The sequence below is a fragment of the Elgaria multicarinata genome, chromosome 2, assembly GCF_023053635.1.
Source record: "Elgaria multicarinata webbii isolate HBS135686 ecotype San Diego chromosome 2, rElgMul1.1.pri, whole genome shotgun sequence".
In the NCBI taxonomy this organism is placed as follows: Eukaryota; Metazoa; Chordata; class Lepidosauria; order Squamata; family Anguidae; genus Elgaria; species Elgaria multicarinata.
The window spans coordinates 148,278,963-148,297,316 of record NC_086172.1 but is presented as its reverse complement, the minus strand read 5'-3'; the positions used below and the strand labels follow the sequence as shown (position 1 = coordinate 148,297,316).

The 18,354-nt window shown below is 45.6% G+C and overlaps 1 protein-coding gene across 4 annotated transcripts; it reads right to left on the bottom strand.

Moving 5' to 3' along the window:
* Positions 1-6,854: 6,854 nt before the first annotated feature.
* On the bottom strand, positions 6,855-17,358 carry GSTZ1 (glutathione S-transferase zeta 1). Of its 4 annotated transcripts, none has more exons than XM_063117900.1 (9): positions 17,230-17,358; positions 15,571-15,622; positions 13,568-13,635; positions 11,902-11,982; positions 11,366-11,491; positions 10,876-10,951; positions 9,726-9,778; positions 7,873-7,922; positions 6,855-7,220 (listed from the first exon to the last, which is right to left on the bottom strand). In XM_063117900.1, exons 1-9 carry the CDS (start codon positions 17,248-17,250, stop codon positions 7,094-7,096), a joined length of 654 nt encoding a protein of 217 aa, XP_062973970.1. In that variant the 5' UTR covers positions 17,251-17,358; the 3' UTR covers positions 6,855-7,093. The 4 variants fall into 4 exon arrangements, with proteins under 4 accessions (XP_062973970.1, XP_062973968.1, XP_062973971.1 ...); XM_063117898.1 differs by having other exon boundaries at positions 6,855-7,223; positions 17,230-17,357; XM_063117901.1 differs by lacking the exon at positions 17,230-17,358 and adding an exon at positions 16,103-16,169 and having other exon boundaries at positions 6,855-7,223.
* Between the last annotated feature and the right edge of the window lie 996 nt (positions 17,359-18,354).

Sequence of the window (18,354 nt, the reverse complement as noted above, 5' to 3'; positions counted from 1 at the left end):
GAAGTAGGGAGTCACTGGAGCAGGTGCTCTCTGAGTTCTCCATCCTGCAGGCATCAGAAACTAGAGGAATCCAGAGCACTCAGTGCTGTGGCTGCTAAGTCAGTCTAATGCGCTAAGGCCATATTGTGACTGGAGATCTCTTCCTCAGGCAAAGGGGAAAGTGCCCACGCTGGCGTACCACAGTGCAACCATCTATCGCAAGGAGCTGTTCGTCTTTGGAGGAGCTTTCCCTAAAATGTCTTCCTTGGAGATGGGAGCCTGCAGCAATGCACTTTTCATCTTCAACCCAGAATATGAGATCTGGTATCAACCCATTGTTGAGGGGGAGAAGCCTCTGCCTAGGCTTGGGTGAGGCACTTTTGCTTTCAGGTCTCAGAGAGGTCTGGTGCGGCGGGGGGGTGGGGGTGGGGGGCAGATATTGGTGCTATTCTCTTGTTGATCTTTTCCTCACTGGGAAGGCAAGTGCGGGTGCAAGGCGCCTCGTGGCACCAAAGCACCTCCATAAAGATGGGGCCCATGTCACAGTTAGAAGTAGAAACTTCCTCTGTAGATCACTGGACCAAATTACAGGCTCCTGAATATGTTGTTTCAATGACACTTTTTAATGTTAAAGGGGGGGACCTATTCCTTCAGATGATTTATATCCTTTGCTTTTCACCTAGATAAATATTGGAGAATCTGCACAGGCAATGGTGTAATACTTTTGGTTACTTAGTGCATTTCTCCTGGCAAAAGACTTTGTTTTGTGGTTCATAGTCTGTAGTCCTGAGGATGATGTCCCCTCATACGAGAATCTTGGGTTTTCAGAGTTGTTACTGGAACTGTCAAATTTCCCCAAAGCCTTCAGTGGAGTGCCATCATTTTCTTAAGGCATCGTTAAGAGTTGGCCAAATATTTGGCATCTTACCATCAAAAGTCATGCTAGCTTTGATGGGTCTTTATTGGGCTCCTAATAAAATGTAAGGTGTGAACAATGTTTTTAGCTATGAAGATTGAAGCTAATATCTCTTTCCCCCTGTACTTTCCTTGTTCGCCGTCCTTCCTGTCTCACAGCCATTCAGCTACTCTGCTGAGGAACAAGCTGGTCATATTTGGGGGTCAGAGGACTTCTACATACCTGAATGACACACACATCTTGGATCTGGGTAAGCACAGAATATTGCCTGCCTTCTTAGGCACTGCCTGGATTTAGATGGAGCCCACCTTTTAGGCAGGTGTATTGGGGTGTGCCTGGTGGGGCGTGAAGGAGAGCCCTGAGGGGGGAGCTGCCTGGAAATAGGAAGTTTCACGCTGATGTGAAGAAAACTCTGGGTGAAGCAAGGGGGCAGTTGGCTTTGCTTCAAAATCTTTTGGACAAGGGAATAAAAATAACCTAACATTGGTCCTGGTATGGTTACAGGGGTACTGCAATAGGATTTATGGCTAGATAGAGTGCAGTGAAACACTGTGCACCTAGGTGATCATAAGTGGCTGAAAGTCCCTTCCAGAGAGTTAGCTGTGTAACTATATTGTAACAAACCCCTGAAGAGTCAAGTTGTAGCATCTTAAAGACCCTGTTCAGATGACATGCTAAGCCACAGTAGTTAAGCGTTTTGAGCTAAACATTATGGCTTAGCATGTCGTGTGAACCATTCCTAACCATGGTGGCTACATAACCATGGTTTAAACACATTCACTAAGCATTTGCTGCAAAAGGATTAGTGGCCTAACCATGGCTTAGTGTGTTGTCTGAATAGGCCCAAGGATTAACCTAATTATTGTGGCATAAGATTCTGTGGACTACGCTCCTCTTCCTCAGATGTTCATCAGTTGCTTTCTCGTGTGTGGGAGGTGGAGGGGGAACTTCATGCACATTTCATTGCCATTTGACCTCGTTGTTTACATTTTTGTCCTTCTGCATCCATGTGCATATATACCTGCCAATTGAGGATAACGCTCCATGCATCTGATGAAGTGGACTCTAGTCCATGAATGTTTATGCCATAATACATTTTGGTCTTTAAGGTGCTACAGAACCTTTGTGTTTATGACAAGTTCCTGGTATCTGAAATATCTCCCATTTATCCTTTCCTCCATCTCCAGGTCTCATGGAGTACACATCAGTTCCTTTTCTCTCTGGACATCCTTCTGCTCGCAGGTAAGATCTGGTGGTGAGACTACATGTGCTCTTTTGCATGAACAACAACAATGTAAGGGAACCATAGAAAAGGGGGCACAGAAGCTTTTCCAGCCCAGCTTCGTTTTGGAGAAGCTCTCGGACATCGCGTTCCAGCGGTAGGTGGGGCAAAAGACAAAAGGGAAGGCCAAAAATGCCAGCGTATTTTGGCTTAAAGGCTTTCCTGCTAGTAACTAAGGGGCTGTCTAAAGTAGCCTTTGCCCCGCGGTGGATCCAAATTGGTGTTACATCGGTTATATGACACAGCCACCAATTCGGAGCCACCACGGGGTGAAGAGGTGTAGATGCACAGGAAAAAACTTGGGGACTTCCCCTGACTTTTCCTGCGGGACCGAGGTCAGCACGGCTCTTCCGCCATCTGTTCTGGTCCTGGCACTGCACCAGGGGTGTTCCAGGGCAGAAGATTGGTCACCGGAAGCCAGGCGAAGAGGAGGCGAGCCTAATGGCTGCTGGAAATCCCACTCCATCAAGGTTGCTCGCCGCCGCCCTGTGATAGCGATTCTGTGGGTTTGGAGGCGGAATAGCGGCAACTTGGTGCAGTAAAGTCAGCCCCTAAGCCTCAGGAGAGAGGTATTTCAGCCTTTTAGAAGTGGGAAGAAACCACACAAAAGCCAGGAAATCACTAAACAATTGGTAGTTAGGGGAAGCGTGGTGGGGCGGGGGAAGGAGATGTGTCCATGTGTGGAACCCCAGAGGCCAGATTGGGCCCCCAGACCTGCCATAAGGGAAATTCATCTGTGGTGCATGGATCGCCATGCCTGGGATCTGGCCAAGACAGGCCAAAGAGCTTTAAACTGGATGTGCTGTTCTTAGAAAGAGGCTGTTAGTTGCCAAAGAGTGCTGGGTGAAACTGCAGCTGGGCTGCCACATGAGTGACTCCAGCTCTAGCTTTTGCACAATCAGCAGGCTGTTAACAAGCCACGGAAGCTTGTTAACTACACTGCATGTGCTGTTCATATGCCAGGGGGATAATTGCCGTTAGCATCACAGCTTGTTTTGTTGTGCGATCCTGCCCAGGGTGACTTGCTGCCATCCAGAACCCTACAAAAGGCTATGGGTTACTGAGAGTAATTATGTAAATCCCCCGGCATGTGACTGGCACATGCAGCATGGTTAGCAAGCCACCGTGGCTTCTTAATTTCCTTCTGATCATGCAAACCCAGTCACTGTGTTCGACAAGTTCATACGCTCCCGGGTTTGTCTTGAGTTGACTCATCAGATGCCCTTTTTTGCTTCTAGTTTCCATGCTGCCATCCCAGTCTCAGATCAGAAAGTGCTGATAAGTGGGGGTTGCAATGCCAAAGGCGCCTTTCAGGATGCGTTCACTTTCCATCTGGGTAAGTCAATGCAGCCCTGTCACCCGCAGAGCTCCTTGAAGCCGTGGAAAAGGCATACTACCATCCAACTCCTTCATTTTATTTAATTTCTGCATTGCAGGTACCTTGACTTGGAGCACAGTCAAGCATGGGGACCTTTGCTCTGTGCCCCGGGCCGGCCACACGCTGCTCAACTTGACTTACGCTCACCTGACGGACGTGGATAAGGAGAGCCGGGGCAAGCACAACCTGTGCATGGTGCTGGTCTTTGGGGGCTCCAACCGGGCTGGCGAATTCTACAGCAGTACAAACAAACTCCAGCTGGACCTTGAGGAGGCAAGAGGGCTCCCCCAGGGTCCAGCCTGATGCATTGGGAGTTTTATGGGAGCAGTGGAAAGACTGTAGACGTCAAAGGGGGGGGGGGGAGCAAAGGAATACAACCATGTCAATGAGAAGAGGGGTTAAGAAAGGACTATTTTCCTGAAGGGTTTGCTGCTTTCATCCCTTGTTGGGAGACACAAAGTGAGTTGCCAAGAGGTCAGGCACGGTTGCAGTTGGTTTTCACTTTGCGATTTGGTTTTTGATGGTAGTCCTCCTTTTTGCAGTGTCCTTGAACCCCCTACTGTTGCTGCCTTGAACAGTCTATGACGGGGGCTCTCATCATGGGTCTAAGAAGCCATAGGGCTGCAATCGGGAGGGCAACCGGGGAAAACTCTCTGAAAATGAGTGGATGAATACTGTAGAATGTTTACAAACTCCAGCGGGTCTCTAGGTTGGGCTTCAGTACTTGTGATAGCTGTGAAATGCTTAGGTTAGGTTTACATTTCGCCTGGATTGTGTCTGTACCTTCTTGTTCCAGTTTGCTTCTTTCTAATGTATTGGGTTGCTGTTTCTAACGCTCCATTCCATCAGTTTGACGAATGCAGTCCATGTTTTGAGCACCCCCCCGAACCCATATTGCATAATAAAGCATGCACAGGAGTCTTGGCTGTCAGAATCTGACATTGTTGTTCCCAATTTGTTTACTGAATGTACGAATCTTGGATAGTGATATGAAGAGCAGCAATTGCACTCCAAGCCCTACAGAAATGATGTACATTTGCATGGCTTATACAGGTCAGAAGATCCATCCTTTTTCTGGTGCAGTATGATGATTAAAGGCAGAGTATACACAGTTCTCTTAACACTTTGGAGAAGTGTGTACTTGCCTCTCTCAGGAAAAAGGCAATCCCTGTGAGGTACAGATTTTGAATTCCTGGCCCTCATCTTGACGGCGGCGCGTTGGCACTGCGAGGCCTCTGGACCCCGCATTTGCACTTTTTCCTGGCATCTGCACAGGAAGGAACGCAAGTGCGGAGTTTCCGCCGCCACTGCTGCTGCGCTGAGCACCGGGTGGGTTGAGGGGGAGGAATGAGGCAGCCAGAGGGGGATGTAGAGAGGGACGCGGCGCAGTGCCCAAACCACCTCTCTTCCCTCTGACCCCCCGGTTCTTCCCCCGTTTATTTTTGTTTTAGCTGTAAGTAAATAAAAACCAGGTAGGAGAGGAACAGGGCCTGTTCCTTCTCCCCGCCCCCCTTATGGTGGTGTTGCTGTTGTTGTTAACTGTAAATGCGAAGCGTTGCATTTACAGATAAAAATAAAAGGGGGAAGGAACACCCCCCCGTTCCTCTCCTCCCCCGATTTATTTATTTATTTATTTCTTGGGATGCAGGAGCTCCCGGAGGTCCACCCCCTTCCCTGTCCAGCCGAAGGCAACCAATCAGGGGGCGCCATCAGCTGTGACACGCCTCCGCAGTCAAAAAAGTCGGGGTAAATGTCTGACTTTTTTAAAGTGAAGTTTCTGGGGTTTGCCCCTGGATGGCTTCGCAATGGCGGCTGCGTCATGTAGATGACCTGCCGCTACTCCAAATCCACCCCAGGGCAAACCCTTGGTCAAGATAAGCTCCTGCCAACGTATTACATCAACTCTCCTCTGCCATTGCCCAGTTTGCTATACTGAGAGAATATGTGAAGGATGGGCAACTCATGGCCCATGGGCTTAATCATGGGATCAGTGCTGCTAAATAAAGTCTAGCAGCCCTGATCCCATGGATCTCCTCACTATTATGCATCTTAGCAGTTTTCTCCCCCACAAAAGACTGCTTTATTTGTCCACTGTGTGAACAGCAGCAGTTCTTCATGTACAACGTGAGACACAGACAAATGGGAGGGAAGGAGTGTAAAATAATCCGCAGGCCAGCTTTTTAAAGACCTGTGCATTAGAGCCAAGCTAGATGTTATTAAGGAAAGGTGGGGTTTTGAATGCCCTCCCTTGCCCATGAATTCCTTCCCCAAAGTGCCCCCTCTCACAGTTTTAACTTCCTTCCAATTCTGGAGACCGGCTGCAAAGAAGTCCAGCTGTGGGATGGATGAGGGGTTTGCAGAGGAGAAGCTGGCACAGATGGGCGAAGCACCTCCTACCCATGACTCTGTAAATCTCTCTTCTCATTCCTTGTTACCTTGCCAAATGCGATGCTGGGACCAGACATTTGCTGAGATAACATCTAGCTTGGCCCTCAAAAGAAAATAAAGTTTTTTGTTTGCAGCCTGAGCTGCTCTTGAACACATTATTAACATTTTTTAAAACATTTTTTAAAATCCTCCCCATCAGTAGTTCTGCAATACTGGTGTGTTGGCTGATTCTCTGTAGAGTAACAAGATTAGGAACAGCTCTTGTACTGGTCCCAGAAAAGAATAAAGATGAAACAAGCACAGTATCATTTATGGGACCGACTATCATTAGTGTAGAAATTGTGCCCGTTCCTTCTCAGACACAATCAACGTTTATTTACAGTGGGTGGGCAGCATGCAGCCCTCTCTGGCCTTATGTGTGGCCCCTACTGTACCCTAGTTTGCTGCTGCAATGGCAAAAACTGTTTGCTGCTAAATTGTTTGGCCTAAAACAGCCAAATTTAGTTTTAAACCAAAGCGGATTATTTTGCTTCTGCTGCCAAAATTCAGTTTCAATTCCTGGCGTGTGTGTGCTGAAATGCCCCCCCACACACACAAAGCTTCCCACCCTGATTTACAAGCATCTATGATTCCACTTTTTCATTTTGTTTAACTTTGGATGCTTCTAGATGAGGCTTTTATGGCAGTGGGTGGGGGGAGTCCAGACATACTGTAGTTGTCTTCCGTTTGTCACTCTGCTGTGTTCTTCTTCTGTCTCTTTTCTTATCACAGAAAATCCATTAAGGAGGGAAAGACAGAATAGCTGCACTGATTGGTAATGTTTGGATGCTATCTAGCTACAGTATTACATTTTTTCCATGTATAGTACAGCAAGCAAGATAGCATCAATCAGACTCTTACACAGAACACTCGCAAGCTCTCTTCCTTTTAATCTGCTTCGTTATGGCATTTACAGTTGTCAAACATGATCAAGGGCGCAGGCCCCAGAATAGCCTTTTCCTGCAGTGGCATGTTATGCCTCTGCAGTGCTCCTGTTTTGTCTTTTCAGAAGGTGGCGTATTTTGATTCCTTCCTAACTTGTTCTGTAGGAGAGAGTCCCTTTCTGGGAAAACTCTGCTCAATTCCTCTACAGTAAGACGACTGGGCAGTTTTAGGCTCTTAGTTCTGAAGGTGTATCCGGCTGTCGGGATGGATGACTTGTTTGAAATGCTTCTAACTCCAGCAGAGCTTTGTTGATTTTGCTTATTGTGGGGTATGGAGTAAGATCCACTTTAAATCTGCTAAGAGAAGTTAAGAGTTAGACACGGAGCCAATCCTAGTTAATGCAGTCATATGGGAGGGGCTGCAGCTCCAAGATAGAGCATCGGTTTTGCATGCAAAAGGTCCCAAGTTCAATCCCCGGCATCTACAGGCAACAGCACCCTCCCGCCTGTGTGTGATACCCAGCAGCTAGAGTAAAGAGGCCTACTGCCTACAATGCCGGAGGGTAATATATAGTCACCATGATTATTAGCCATTGATAGCTTTAGCCTCCATGATATTGTCTAGCCCCTTCTTAAAGCCATCCAAATTGGTGGCCATCACTAAAACTTGTGTGCTGTGTGAAGAAGTATTTCCTTTGATCTGTCCTGAATCTCCCACCATTGCGCTTCATGGGATGACCTCAGGTTCTAGTATTGTGGGTCTTGGGTTAGGGTAATTCGGTGCTTGCCTCCAAGTGTAGAGGACAGCATTTCATTTCTTGTATTCCATCCCCCCACCCCCTAAAATGGTCCTGGAAATCAAATCCCAGCTGAAGAGTACTTCCACAATCTCCAAGTTGTCCGCTACTTCAGTGGGTCGCAGCTTACAATCATAGATGGATGTGTTTTGACTGCCAGCCTGGTCTCTGGGATTGTACCAGTTGCCCTATTGAGCCAAACAGCTTACCTCTCAGCATTGTACACTTGGGGGACCAAGCACAGGTCAGCCATGGTCACCTGACAGAGAAGCAAAGAAAGGTATCAAAGCAGTGCAAGAGCCGTTCTGCCAATGGCTTGCCATCCGCCTTTCAGCCCAGAGAGGATCATATAATGATGGTATTTTACAAAAATTAAAGGTAGTGATGACCTTTAATATGGACGGAATCCCTTCTCAGTGACTGAAAAGTCTTCCTACCTCTCTCCCCATCGGTCTAATATCGTACATCACCATTCTGTTGGTTGTCCTAAGGAAAGGCAAAGCACTCTGCACTTTAATGTTCTGTGTTAGTAATAGTGTCGAAAAAGAGTAGGGGAATATGGCCAATTAATACACTGGAAAAAATGTTGTGTACAAAAACACCAATTATAAAAACAAAATGCGCCAAAAGTGGACTGTAACCTTCCACAATTAATTTGTATTCCAACAGCAGTTGTATACAGTTTTTTTTTTTGCAGCCCAGCTCTTTAACTAGAGATGGATTTAGTTTTATTTATATCCTACCTTTCCATTTCAAATTGGAATGCCCAGTCAAGCATGAATTTAGAAACGATCAATCATAAATAAATAAAATTAAGCAGAAGGACATGAGAAGCAAATAAGAACAACCAAAATAAGGAGCGAGATACAATAAGAACAAACAATGGGCAGCAGCCGGCAGGCCATGCCAGGCCCAAAATGTGTTTAGCTGATGAAATATCAAAAGGGGCTAGATGGCTTCCCCAAGGCTGCCTCAGCTGCCCCATGTGGACTAGCAGGATCATATGAGAGAAGAGGGTCTTTTAAGCCTGCAAACATATATACACTTACCTGGGTGTAAGTCCCATTGAACTCAATGGAGCTTATTTTTTAGTAGACCTGCATAGAATTGCATTGTGTGTATCCTAGTTTAAGATGGACTCTAATTCATCTTTTTTTGGGACATAGCCTTGTCACTTTTGTATACAACATTCTTGCACTAAATTAGCTGTGATGTTGTCAGCAGCCTGCACCTTCTCCACGGCCATTACAACCGTACATACATACATCACTCAGCTGCGTTCAGTAACCATCATCAAATCACTGTTGCCAGCAGGTGGCGCAATTGCTTCATTTAACTCTGTTGTTCCCCAGTTGAGGATAAATTAATTGTAACTCTGGTTAGAGGTTCAAAAATGGCTGGGAAGTTGAGGGAGGAAGAGGCAGGGCAGGGAAGAGAATCTGCAGGTAGTTGTTTGAGTACTCATTGTCACAACTCATTGTGTTAATTTTATGAGTGAGTGATTGTGAGTGATTCCTGACTGTTAGAGCAGTGTGACAATGGAATCAGTTACCTGGGGAGGTTGTGGGCTCTCCCACGCTAGAGTCATTCAAGAGGCAGCTGGACAAGCATCTGTCAGGGATGCTTTAGGGTGGATTCCTGCACTGAGCAGGGGATTGGATTTGATGGCCTTGTAGGCCCCTTCCAACTCTGCTATTCTATGAGTCTATGATTCTATGATAAAACTTAAATAAAACTGCTCAGAACTATGGATGTTAATGGACAGTGTAAATAGTTTGGTCATATTTATTTCAGCCTGTATATCTACAGGAATTACTAAGATCAGTTGGAGAGAATAAGTCCACCATCAGTGTACTATCTGTGTATATAATCCTTTTTGGTTGTGAACATGGATTGCTGCCCACTGGGTCTCTGCATTGATTCTAGTGCACGGATAAGAGATAACTTGCTTTCCTGGAGCTGTGAAATCTGTGAGTCTCCTTGTATGCACTCTGGTTACCCAAACCTTATTCACTCTGAGTTTCTAGTTCTCTTGGTGATCAGAGACCTCAGCTTGCCTTACCTCATTCCCAACACAGTAGCGGCCAGCTGTTTCCTGCAGAATCTGCTCCAGAGCTGCAGGAAAAGAAAGGAATTGCCAGGAATCAGGAACTTCCTTTACATGTAGGGCTTTCACAGAAAGATAGGGGAGCACCTGCTCCCCTTTGGAATCGCTGCTGCAGACAACAGTTTTCCAGTGTTAGTCCTACTTAAAGTAAACCCACTGAAGTATTTCCTTTTGCCTGTTCTGTATCCCCTGCTATTCAGCTTCATTGGATGACCCCAAGGGACAAATGTCTAGCGGCCAACAGAATGCCCAATTCCATGTTTGCCTACCGTTTGTAAAAGGTCTGAAAAGGATGTGCTTAACCCTTCTTCCATATTTCCCTCAACCAAACATGAAAATGTGGCAGGAAGGAATAGTTGCAGAGGAAAAGGGGTGGAGGGAAAGGGATTAAGTATTCCTCTCCCACTGCTTCTCCCCCACCCAAAAAAAAAACCCTCTGCCCTGCTTTGTACATCACATGCAAATATGGGTTTATTAATTCCATGCTTGTTGCTAAACATCTGGCATTAAGAGTGACTGGATGTCTTGGCATGTTGCAGATTCGTTCCAAACTGTGGCCTGGACTACACACATGCAGTAGAACAAAGCACCAGACTCCTGAGGCGGTAGAGTGGATTGTACCACTTCAAACTGCAGGTGGGAGGGGTATCACATTTCTTTAATATTCTCCTACCTAAAAACCTCTCTGCAAGTGGAATGCTACCACAGTATGGAGCAGGCTGGACTATACATTTTCTACTTTATTTTTTATTTAACTAGCAGGGAGTTGTTTACAGTGTGTGTGTTCCAAAGTGGTATAATTGACTCTACTTCCTCACTATTCTACCACTGCAGTCTGCTTACATGTGATGATCGGGCCATTAAGACACCACACTTCCTGAGGATCAATTTCTACTGGCTATTTGTCTCGGGGAAGGGCCTATCAGAAATCCCCACAGAGCTTTCTCCTCCACAGAGTTCTTGCAGAGTTCCATTCAGTTTAACTCTTCCACCATCAGCTCTCAGTGTGACACAAGACAGACGAGGGGACAGATCTTTCCCCCAGAGCACCTGCCCTGTTAGCAGATGACTTGTATCCGGCTGAAAACTTCACCCTGGGACTCACCTTTGAAGCCACGAGAAATACAATGCTGTGCCCAGTCTAGCTTCTTTTCTCCCACTTGCTGCAAGACGGTCAGGTTCTGAGAAATGGAGAAATAGTCTGCAGGTTAGATTGTCTCTCAAGTGTTGAACATAGCCATGGCTGTTAATAAAGAAGCAATTATTTAGTCCATGTTGTTGGACTCTAATCCCCATCAGCCCTAACCAGCACATAGCCAATGGTCAGAGATTATGGAAGCTGTGATCCAAGGAGGTTCCCCACTCCTGCTTTGTAGGACCTTAACAGACCATGCCTTAAAGCTGGGATGGAGGGAAACAGAAGGGAGCTCCGCTGATCTGCCCTGTTCTGGAAATCAGCTTTGTTTCAGTAACTGCTAGTTCTTGGGTGTGTGAGTGGTCCATTCTGCTGGTGCAACAGAACTAGCAGAGCTGCAGCAGCAGTACAGGATACTGTGTTAAAGATGGGTGGACAGCTTGGACAATACGTGAATTACCTGCAAGGGTTGAATTCCAGAAGTAATGTGATCAGAGATCATCCGGACCTGGGCTCTCTTCTTTGGATCCTGAGGCAGGATCTTAGGGTTTGGCCTTGTCTCCTCTAGATACTCTATTATAGCCAGCTGCAAAAAGCAGAGACACGCTTAGTCTAGAATGATCCTGGCAAGTTGATAAAAAGTTCGAAGAAACCAGATCTGCTGGGTTTAAGGTAATCAGTAAACGTTTCCAATGTATACTGTATAAACAATGACTCCCATGCCTGAGAATCATCAATAGGACACACGTTGGTGGGATCTTAGATAGCAAGCCACACCTTTTAAGTCAGAAGAGATACAGTGAATCCCAGTTCAAAAGTGAGATTCACTGCATGAAGAAGTCTCTTCTGAAGCGCCTTTATCTGTTCTTACCCCACCTGCAATGGCTTTCCTGCCAACAATTCCCAAGTCTGATCCAGAGAACTGGCTATTCAGTTCAGAGTTCAAAGTCTGGGCAACAGAACCAAGTAGATCATTAATAGAAATTGCATACTCACTGACTGCGAGAGGGTGATGCCATCAATTTTGAGGGCTGGGACTTGCTGCATTGGGTTCACAGTCTGGAACTCAGAAGACAGCTGTGGAGACAAGGAGTGGCTAAGGCACGTGGGTTCTTGTACTGGAGCTGCAGGAGAGCAAAGCTTTCCCCATGTAGGAAAGACCCTCCAAACTGGTGACTCAAGGGAATATGGCTGATACTCTTATTACCCTATTCACATAGCTGGATGTCTCATCTACACCATCATGGCCACAAATAGCACTACAACCTGTGCACTCCAGAACGTTCTGCTGTTTCCTCCATGTGGCCCAGCAGAGAATCCTAAACATACTTCCCCTCTTCCAGTGCACAGCTCACACACAGACACGACATGCTTTCATTTTTGATTAATGTGTAGTAAACTCAGTGGTTCCTTTTGCTCAAGGGATGGTCCTCCACAGTAAAGCACAATCTCTCTCTTTCTCACACTCACACACACACACACACACACACACACTCACTCACTCACTCACTCACCAGGGGTCTTCCGTCTTTCTGGAGTGGTGGACTATTATTTGATTTGGCATTTGGGCTCTGACCCAACCTTGGCCTTGTACTCAGTTTCTTGGACAGATTGTCTTTTAGGGCACAAATCCTACGCAAGCTTGGATAGAAAAAAGCCCTACAACCCCCAACATTCCCTACAATGGGAATTGTAGGGGTTTTCATAGACTCATAGAATAGTAGAGTTGGAAGGAGGCCTACAAGACCATCGAGTCCAACCCTCCTCTAAGCATGCATAGTATTGAGCCTTTAGCCTCACCTGTTGGCCTCTTCTGGGGCATGGGGGTGGAAGGATAGGGATCAAATAAAAAGGAAAGGGGCAGGTTTGTCCTGCATGGTTCCTCAGCACACTTCAAGGTAGTGGCTAGAGAAGGCCCTCTCATAAACAGCACTAACTGTCAACAAAGAGCAGGACAGCACTGATTTTAGGAGAAATGCTACCAATTCGTTCTCATATTTTTTTTTTTAAGAATCTGGGGATTTACAGGAGTCAGACAGCCCTCAAGACACAAAGATCTGCTGATTCAAAACCCATTATATTTACAGCTACAATGTAAGAAGATCCATGCTGGATCAGGCCAAGGTTCCATCCAGCCCAGCATTCTGTTCACACAGTGGCCAACCAGCTGCCCACGGGAAACCAACAAGCAGAACAGGAATGCAACAGCATCTTCCCAGCAACTGGTATATGTAGGCATGCTGCCTTTGATATTGGAGGAAGCACATAACCATCAGGACAACCACTGATAGCCTTCTCCACCAGGAATTTGTCCAATCCCCTTTTAAAGCCATCCAAATTGGTGCTCATCATGATGGGTTGTGGTAACAAATTCCCGAGTGTAATTGTGTGTTGCATGAAGAAGTCCTTTTTATCTGTCCAGAATCTCCCACCAATCCGCTTATGGGATGACCTGGATTCTAGTATTATGGGAAAGGGAGAAAAATATCTCCTTATCCACGGTCTCCTACACCATGCATAATTTCGTACATTTCTATCAGATATGATGGGGTCCCACTCCCCAAAAAGCTGTCTGAGGAAAGAGATGCGAAATTCCTTGCAATTTTGCCTGATCCTAGCAATCTTCACGCAGGTCCCATTGTCCATGCTGGGCAAAACTCACCTGCTGCCCTCCATCTTTCACAAGATTTACTGGTGCTTGATCATAGGCAATTCTCTTCAAAGCCAGCGCTGCCAAGAAAAATATGACATTGTTATCTTATCCAATATTTACTTAGTCATTTAAAAAAAATAAAACTACCCTTCTACAGCAATAAAGTAAGGTAGAACAGCACAGCAAAATGATAAAAAAACTTTTGCCTGGAGAAGAGAAGATTGAGGGGAGACATGATAGCACTCTTCAAATACTTGAAAGGTTGTCACTCAGAGGAGGACCAGGATCTCGTCTCGATCACTTCAGAGTGCAAGACATGGAATAATGGGCTCAAGTTACAGGAAGCCAGATTCCGGCTAGACATCAGGAAAAACTTCCTGACTGTTAGAGCAGTATGGCAATGGGACCAATTACCTAGGGAGGTCGTGGCTCTCCCACACTAGAGGCCTTCAATCTGCCAAGCATGCTTTGAGGTGGATTCCTGCATTGATCAGGGGGTTGGACTCGATGGCCTCAGAGGCCCCTTCCAACTCTACTAGTCTATAATTCTGTGGTGGTATCCCTGCCAATAAAAAAAAAGTGCAGGCACAGTGTCCCTGTCAGCCCTGGTCCAATTACACCCATGGAAGACACATTTCTTGTTAATGTGCCTGCCCTGTATACGCAGCACTTCTGCATCTGGCCAGCCAGCTACCTTCCCAGGCCTCCATTTCCTATTGCTTTTTCATGCTGCACACTGACAAAGGGAGCCCTTTTGTCACCCCCACAGCATGGAAAGGCAGTGAACTGCCCACAGAGACACAGTGCTGTAGGGTTACAAAGAGCCCCTTTCATACTGTGCACCACAGAAAAGCAGGGAATTGCCTGTGGGGTAAGAAAGCATTCTCTTCTTTCTAATCACTGCAGTTTGCTGCCTGTGTGTGTGTGTGTGTGTGTGTGTGTGTGTGTGTGTGTGTGTGTAAACTGGGTGTGAATGGTGTATGAATGTGTCTGGTCAAGTGGGTTGGGGGATGCATGTCAGTAATGGGGGTGGCCACACCCACTTCAGGTTGTGGCCAATGTGCATGCCTGGAGCCAAAGTGGCCTACAGGCCTAAAAAGGCTCTCAATCCCTGCACTAGACCAAGACAAACCAGACACCAAATGGCTTAACGTTCTCAATATTCCATTGGCTGTGTGATCTATGGTATTACTAGCCTAGGGGGCCAATCAATACTATATTCTATTCGGTTGCTGCTTCATCTGACAAAAGCCATCAAACCAGTTTCCCAGGATCCCTGTCATCTCAGTGTGAATGTAAAGAATGCAGCAACTGCAAACGTCTGAATTGTACGATTTTTAATGTAGCAAAAATGTTTTAATTGATCTCAAACTTCAGATAAAAAGAGGATCAGCCAAAGAGAGAAGCAGCTACACAAAAATCATTAAGACTAACAATTTCAGAACTTCTATTACAAAATAGGAGTAAATATGGTTCATATCACAAATATTTTCTGCCATTTCACTTAAAAAAAAAATCCTACATGGAATATACTTTTGCAAAGGAACCACAGTGTTCTAATGCTTGTATTTGCAGGGAAATTGTTTTACTTGCATATGACAATCTGCACACAGGTTGCCGGGCATTACAATTTTTTCATTGTATGACTTGGTCCTAGTGGTCTTTTGTAAATCCAACAGCTTTCTTCCTCCCACCCCAAACGAACTCTGATATTTGTTTCCATTCCCGAAGGCAAAGAAGAGGCTTCTCAGGCTGCAATCCTATGCACAGTTACCTGGGAGTAAGCCCCACTGAATTTAGCAAGATTTTCTTCTCAGGATTTCACTGTCAATCCCCAGAAATGTCTGATCTTTTCAGTTATACATTTTGCTACTCTGCAATTTAATCAATCACTGATTAACTGTGTTTGGGTAAATACATGTGAAAAGGATCCTGCCATTTCACAGTCTTTTACACTGAAAGACTCTGAAACCCCAGAATTCTATGGAATAGGACTGAACAATTTTTCTTACCAATTCGAACTCTCCAGGAGCAGGAACTTCTGAAATAGGTATAAAGAACCGGCTGTAGAGAGAGGAAGGAAAAACATGGGAAGGGGGTGGGGAATAAAAGCTGCAATTGTAGCAGACTCACATCAAAGTACAAATACTATATACAATGAAGACATACTTTTTGTGGGGGTAAAGATGGCACTGCAACTTTTAGGGCTACTCTGCTTAAAACAGAATTGGTTCGCTTTACAAAAGACACCGTTTACGCAGGTCTGGTTTCATGTGTTACTTTGAAACACTGGCATTTTTCACCAAATCCCACACAGATATCATGCCACTGATTTGGCCAAATCCCACACAGATATCGGTGTGAAGTTTGCTTTTTAAACTTTCAGTGGTGGTCAGAACGACCATGCAAAGACAGGCCTGTTCTAAAACATGCAGCTACTACTCCAAAGGAGAGTGGCATGAAAGATGTGTGGTAAACATCATCCAGTAATGTAATTAATAAGGCAGCTCCTCAACTATTAAAAAAACCGTGCTTTTCTCTCACCTTTTCAGTGGTCTCCATGCTGTGTGTGCATGAAATATCCTCAGAATGATAGCCAACTCAGACTGTATTGGACTTGGTGAGGGGAGGAACAGGGTGGAACCTCCCTTGCAGCCAATCAAAGAAGTTTCATAATCCCACCCTTTAGTTGTCGGAGATTGCAGAGCAAGAGAATGACCAAGATCTCATTCTCTGCATTTTCAATCTCCCTCTGGGGTGGGGATGGAGAGAAACTAGAACCATTGCACAAAATAATGCCTGCATAAAAGAAATGCAAATTATGAACACAGTGAGTTGGAGCCAGGATCTCCTTCCCTGAACAAAAGGGCTCTGCTCATGGAAGGTGCCTCCACCATAGTTTCAGGGTCAACAGGCCTCCTCCTGCTTACCCCATCCCTTATAGCATTTTTAGGGGGCTGGAAGAGCTATTGTGAGGTGGAGGGGGCCAGCCCAGATGCACATGCCTAAATCCGGATCCAACCCAGTGTCTGTATTCAAATGTACAATACATTTATTTGCACAGTATGTTCCAGTGGCGATATTTTAGTTTTACAGGATGCATAATATTTTGGCAACAGCTGGAGAAGACAGATGAAAAAAACTGTGGTATCAAGCCAATGGCCCAAGTCTTGTTTCTTGCAGTGATCAAGCGGATGTTTATGGAAAGATCAAAAGCAGGATGGTGGTAGTCCTAGTGCAGTGGTTCACCAGAGACTCATGGTCAGAGGCATACTGCCTAGGATGACCATATGGAAAGGAGGACAGGGCCCTCCTGTATCTTTAACAACTGTACAGAAAAGGGCATTTCAGCAGGTGTTATTTGTAGGCATGCAGCACGTGGTGAAATTCCCTCTTCACCACAACAGTTGAAGCTGCAGGAGCCCTGCCCTCTTGACCAAATACAACAGAGCCTCTACCTCATGTCCCCAAAGGGCTTAAAAATCGGCATTAAACTTAACTTCCGTCTGAACAGCGGCTGTAACTATCACTTAAGACTCAAACGAGCCAGAATGTAAAAGGGGTCGGGGAATATTCACAAAAAGAACACGAAAAAGCAATCGAAATGGTGTGTTCTTTACTATGTAGAGCTACAGTGAAAGCTCTTTCTGCATTCTTGAAAAAGTAAATACCTTCGCTGATGCGGCACACATCCTGCGCGCTCCCCCTTTGTTACGCGTCCCTCCCTCTGGAGTACAGAACTAGAGTCCTTTAACAAGTTGACATTGGCTATATTTTAAGTTACAGCCCTGCTTCCTATAGTGCGGCGCTAGCCAGTTATGAATAGAGATTTTGTTTGAGAATAGACGCTTCTCCGTGAGCTGTTGGGATTCTGGGAGTTGTAGTTTCAGTAGTTCGCTCCAGTCTTTAACTTCCCTGGTTAGTTGTGATGGGAAAGATCAAATAGATTATAGTGTCATTTTAATGAATTGCCCATCTAACCTACTCCATTCCTTAGGATCAGGGTACCAGCAAGAATTAAAAATATAAACTTGATAAAACGAGATCTAATTAAAATACAACTTGCAGAGAGGTAGCTGTGTCAGTATGTTGCAACAAAAATAACTAAGAGTCCAGAGACATCTCTAAGGCTAGCAAATTTAGGGTGTGATCCTATGCATGTTTAGACAGAAAAAAGCCCTACAATTCCCAGTATGCCCCAGTCAGCATGGCCGGCTATGCTGGGAGTTGTAGAACTTTTTCTCTCTCTAAACTTGTGTAGGATTCTGCTTTTAGTGTACATAAGCTTTCAAGTTCCAGAGCTCACTGTGTCAGATGCGGAAAGCTACAATAAAATCAAAATACAGTTCTGTTTGTTCTGGCGATGGCATTTCAGCCTAGAAAAAAAGTTGGGTGAAATGAAGGCTTCTTTATTCACTTGGACCATTGGAGAAGTCTCTGGAGGTTTTGCCCTCAGTAAGTGCAAATGATTTCTACCATTGCTCCCAGTTATCCCCCACTCCCAAAATTCTCACTCTTGTGCTCCAAATATCAGCACACAAAATATTTGGAAGCTCCCTACTCCCTTTCAGCCAGCTCTCTGGTGGGAAGAGAAGAGGGCTGGGGTCTTGTCCTATGCTGCTAGGGTCTTAATAAGATGGCGTATTCGACAGAAAGCTCTGGCGTGGGCTGGTCCATGAAGTCACGAAGAGTCGGAAACAACTGAACAAATAAACAACAACAATTCTCTTTGAACCGCTATCTTCTGGCACTGTGTGTGTGTGTGTGAGAGAGAGAGGGGGCTATTCTAAATTCAG

Bases quoted from the DNA above. Each gene is read 5' to 3' on its own strand.
- GSTZ1 (XM_063117898.1), bottom strand. From the start codon at position 17,250: ATGTGTGCCGCATCAGCGAAG. The intron at 13,636-15,570 runs GTAAGAAAAATT...TTTTCTTGGCAG, and splicing joins CTCCTGGAGAGTTCGAATTG to CGCTGGCTTTGAAGAGAATT. The intron at 9,779-10,875 runs GTGAGTCCCAGG...CTTTTCCTGCAG, and splicing joins TATTTCTCGTGGCTTCAAAG to CTCTGGAGCAGATTCTGCAG.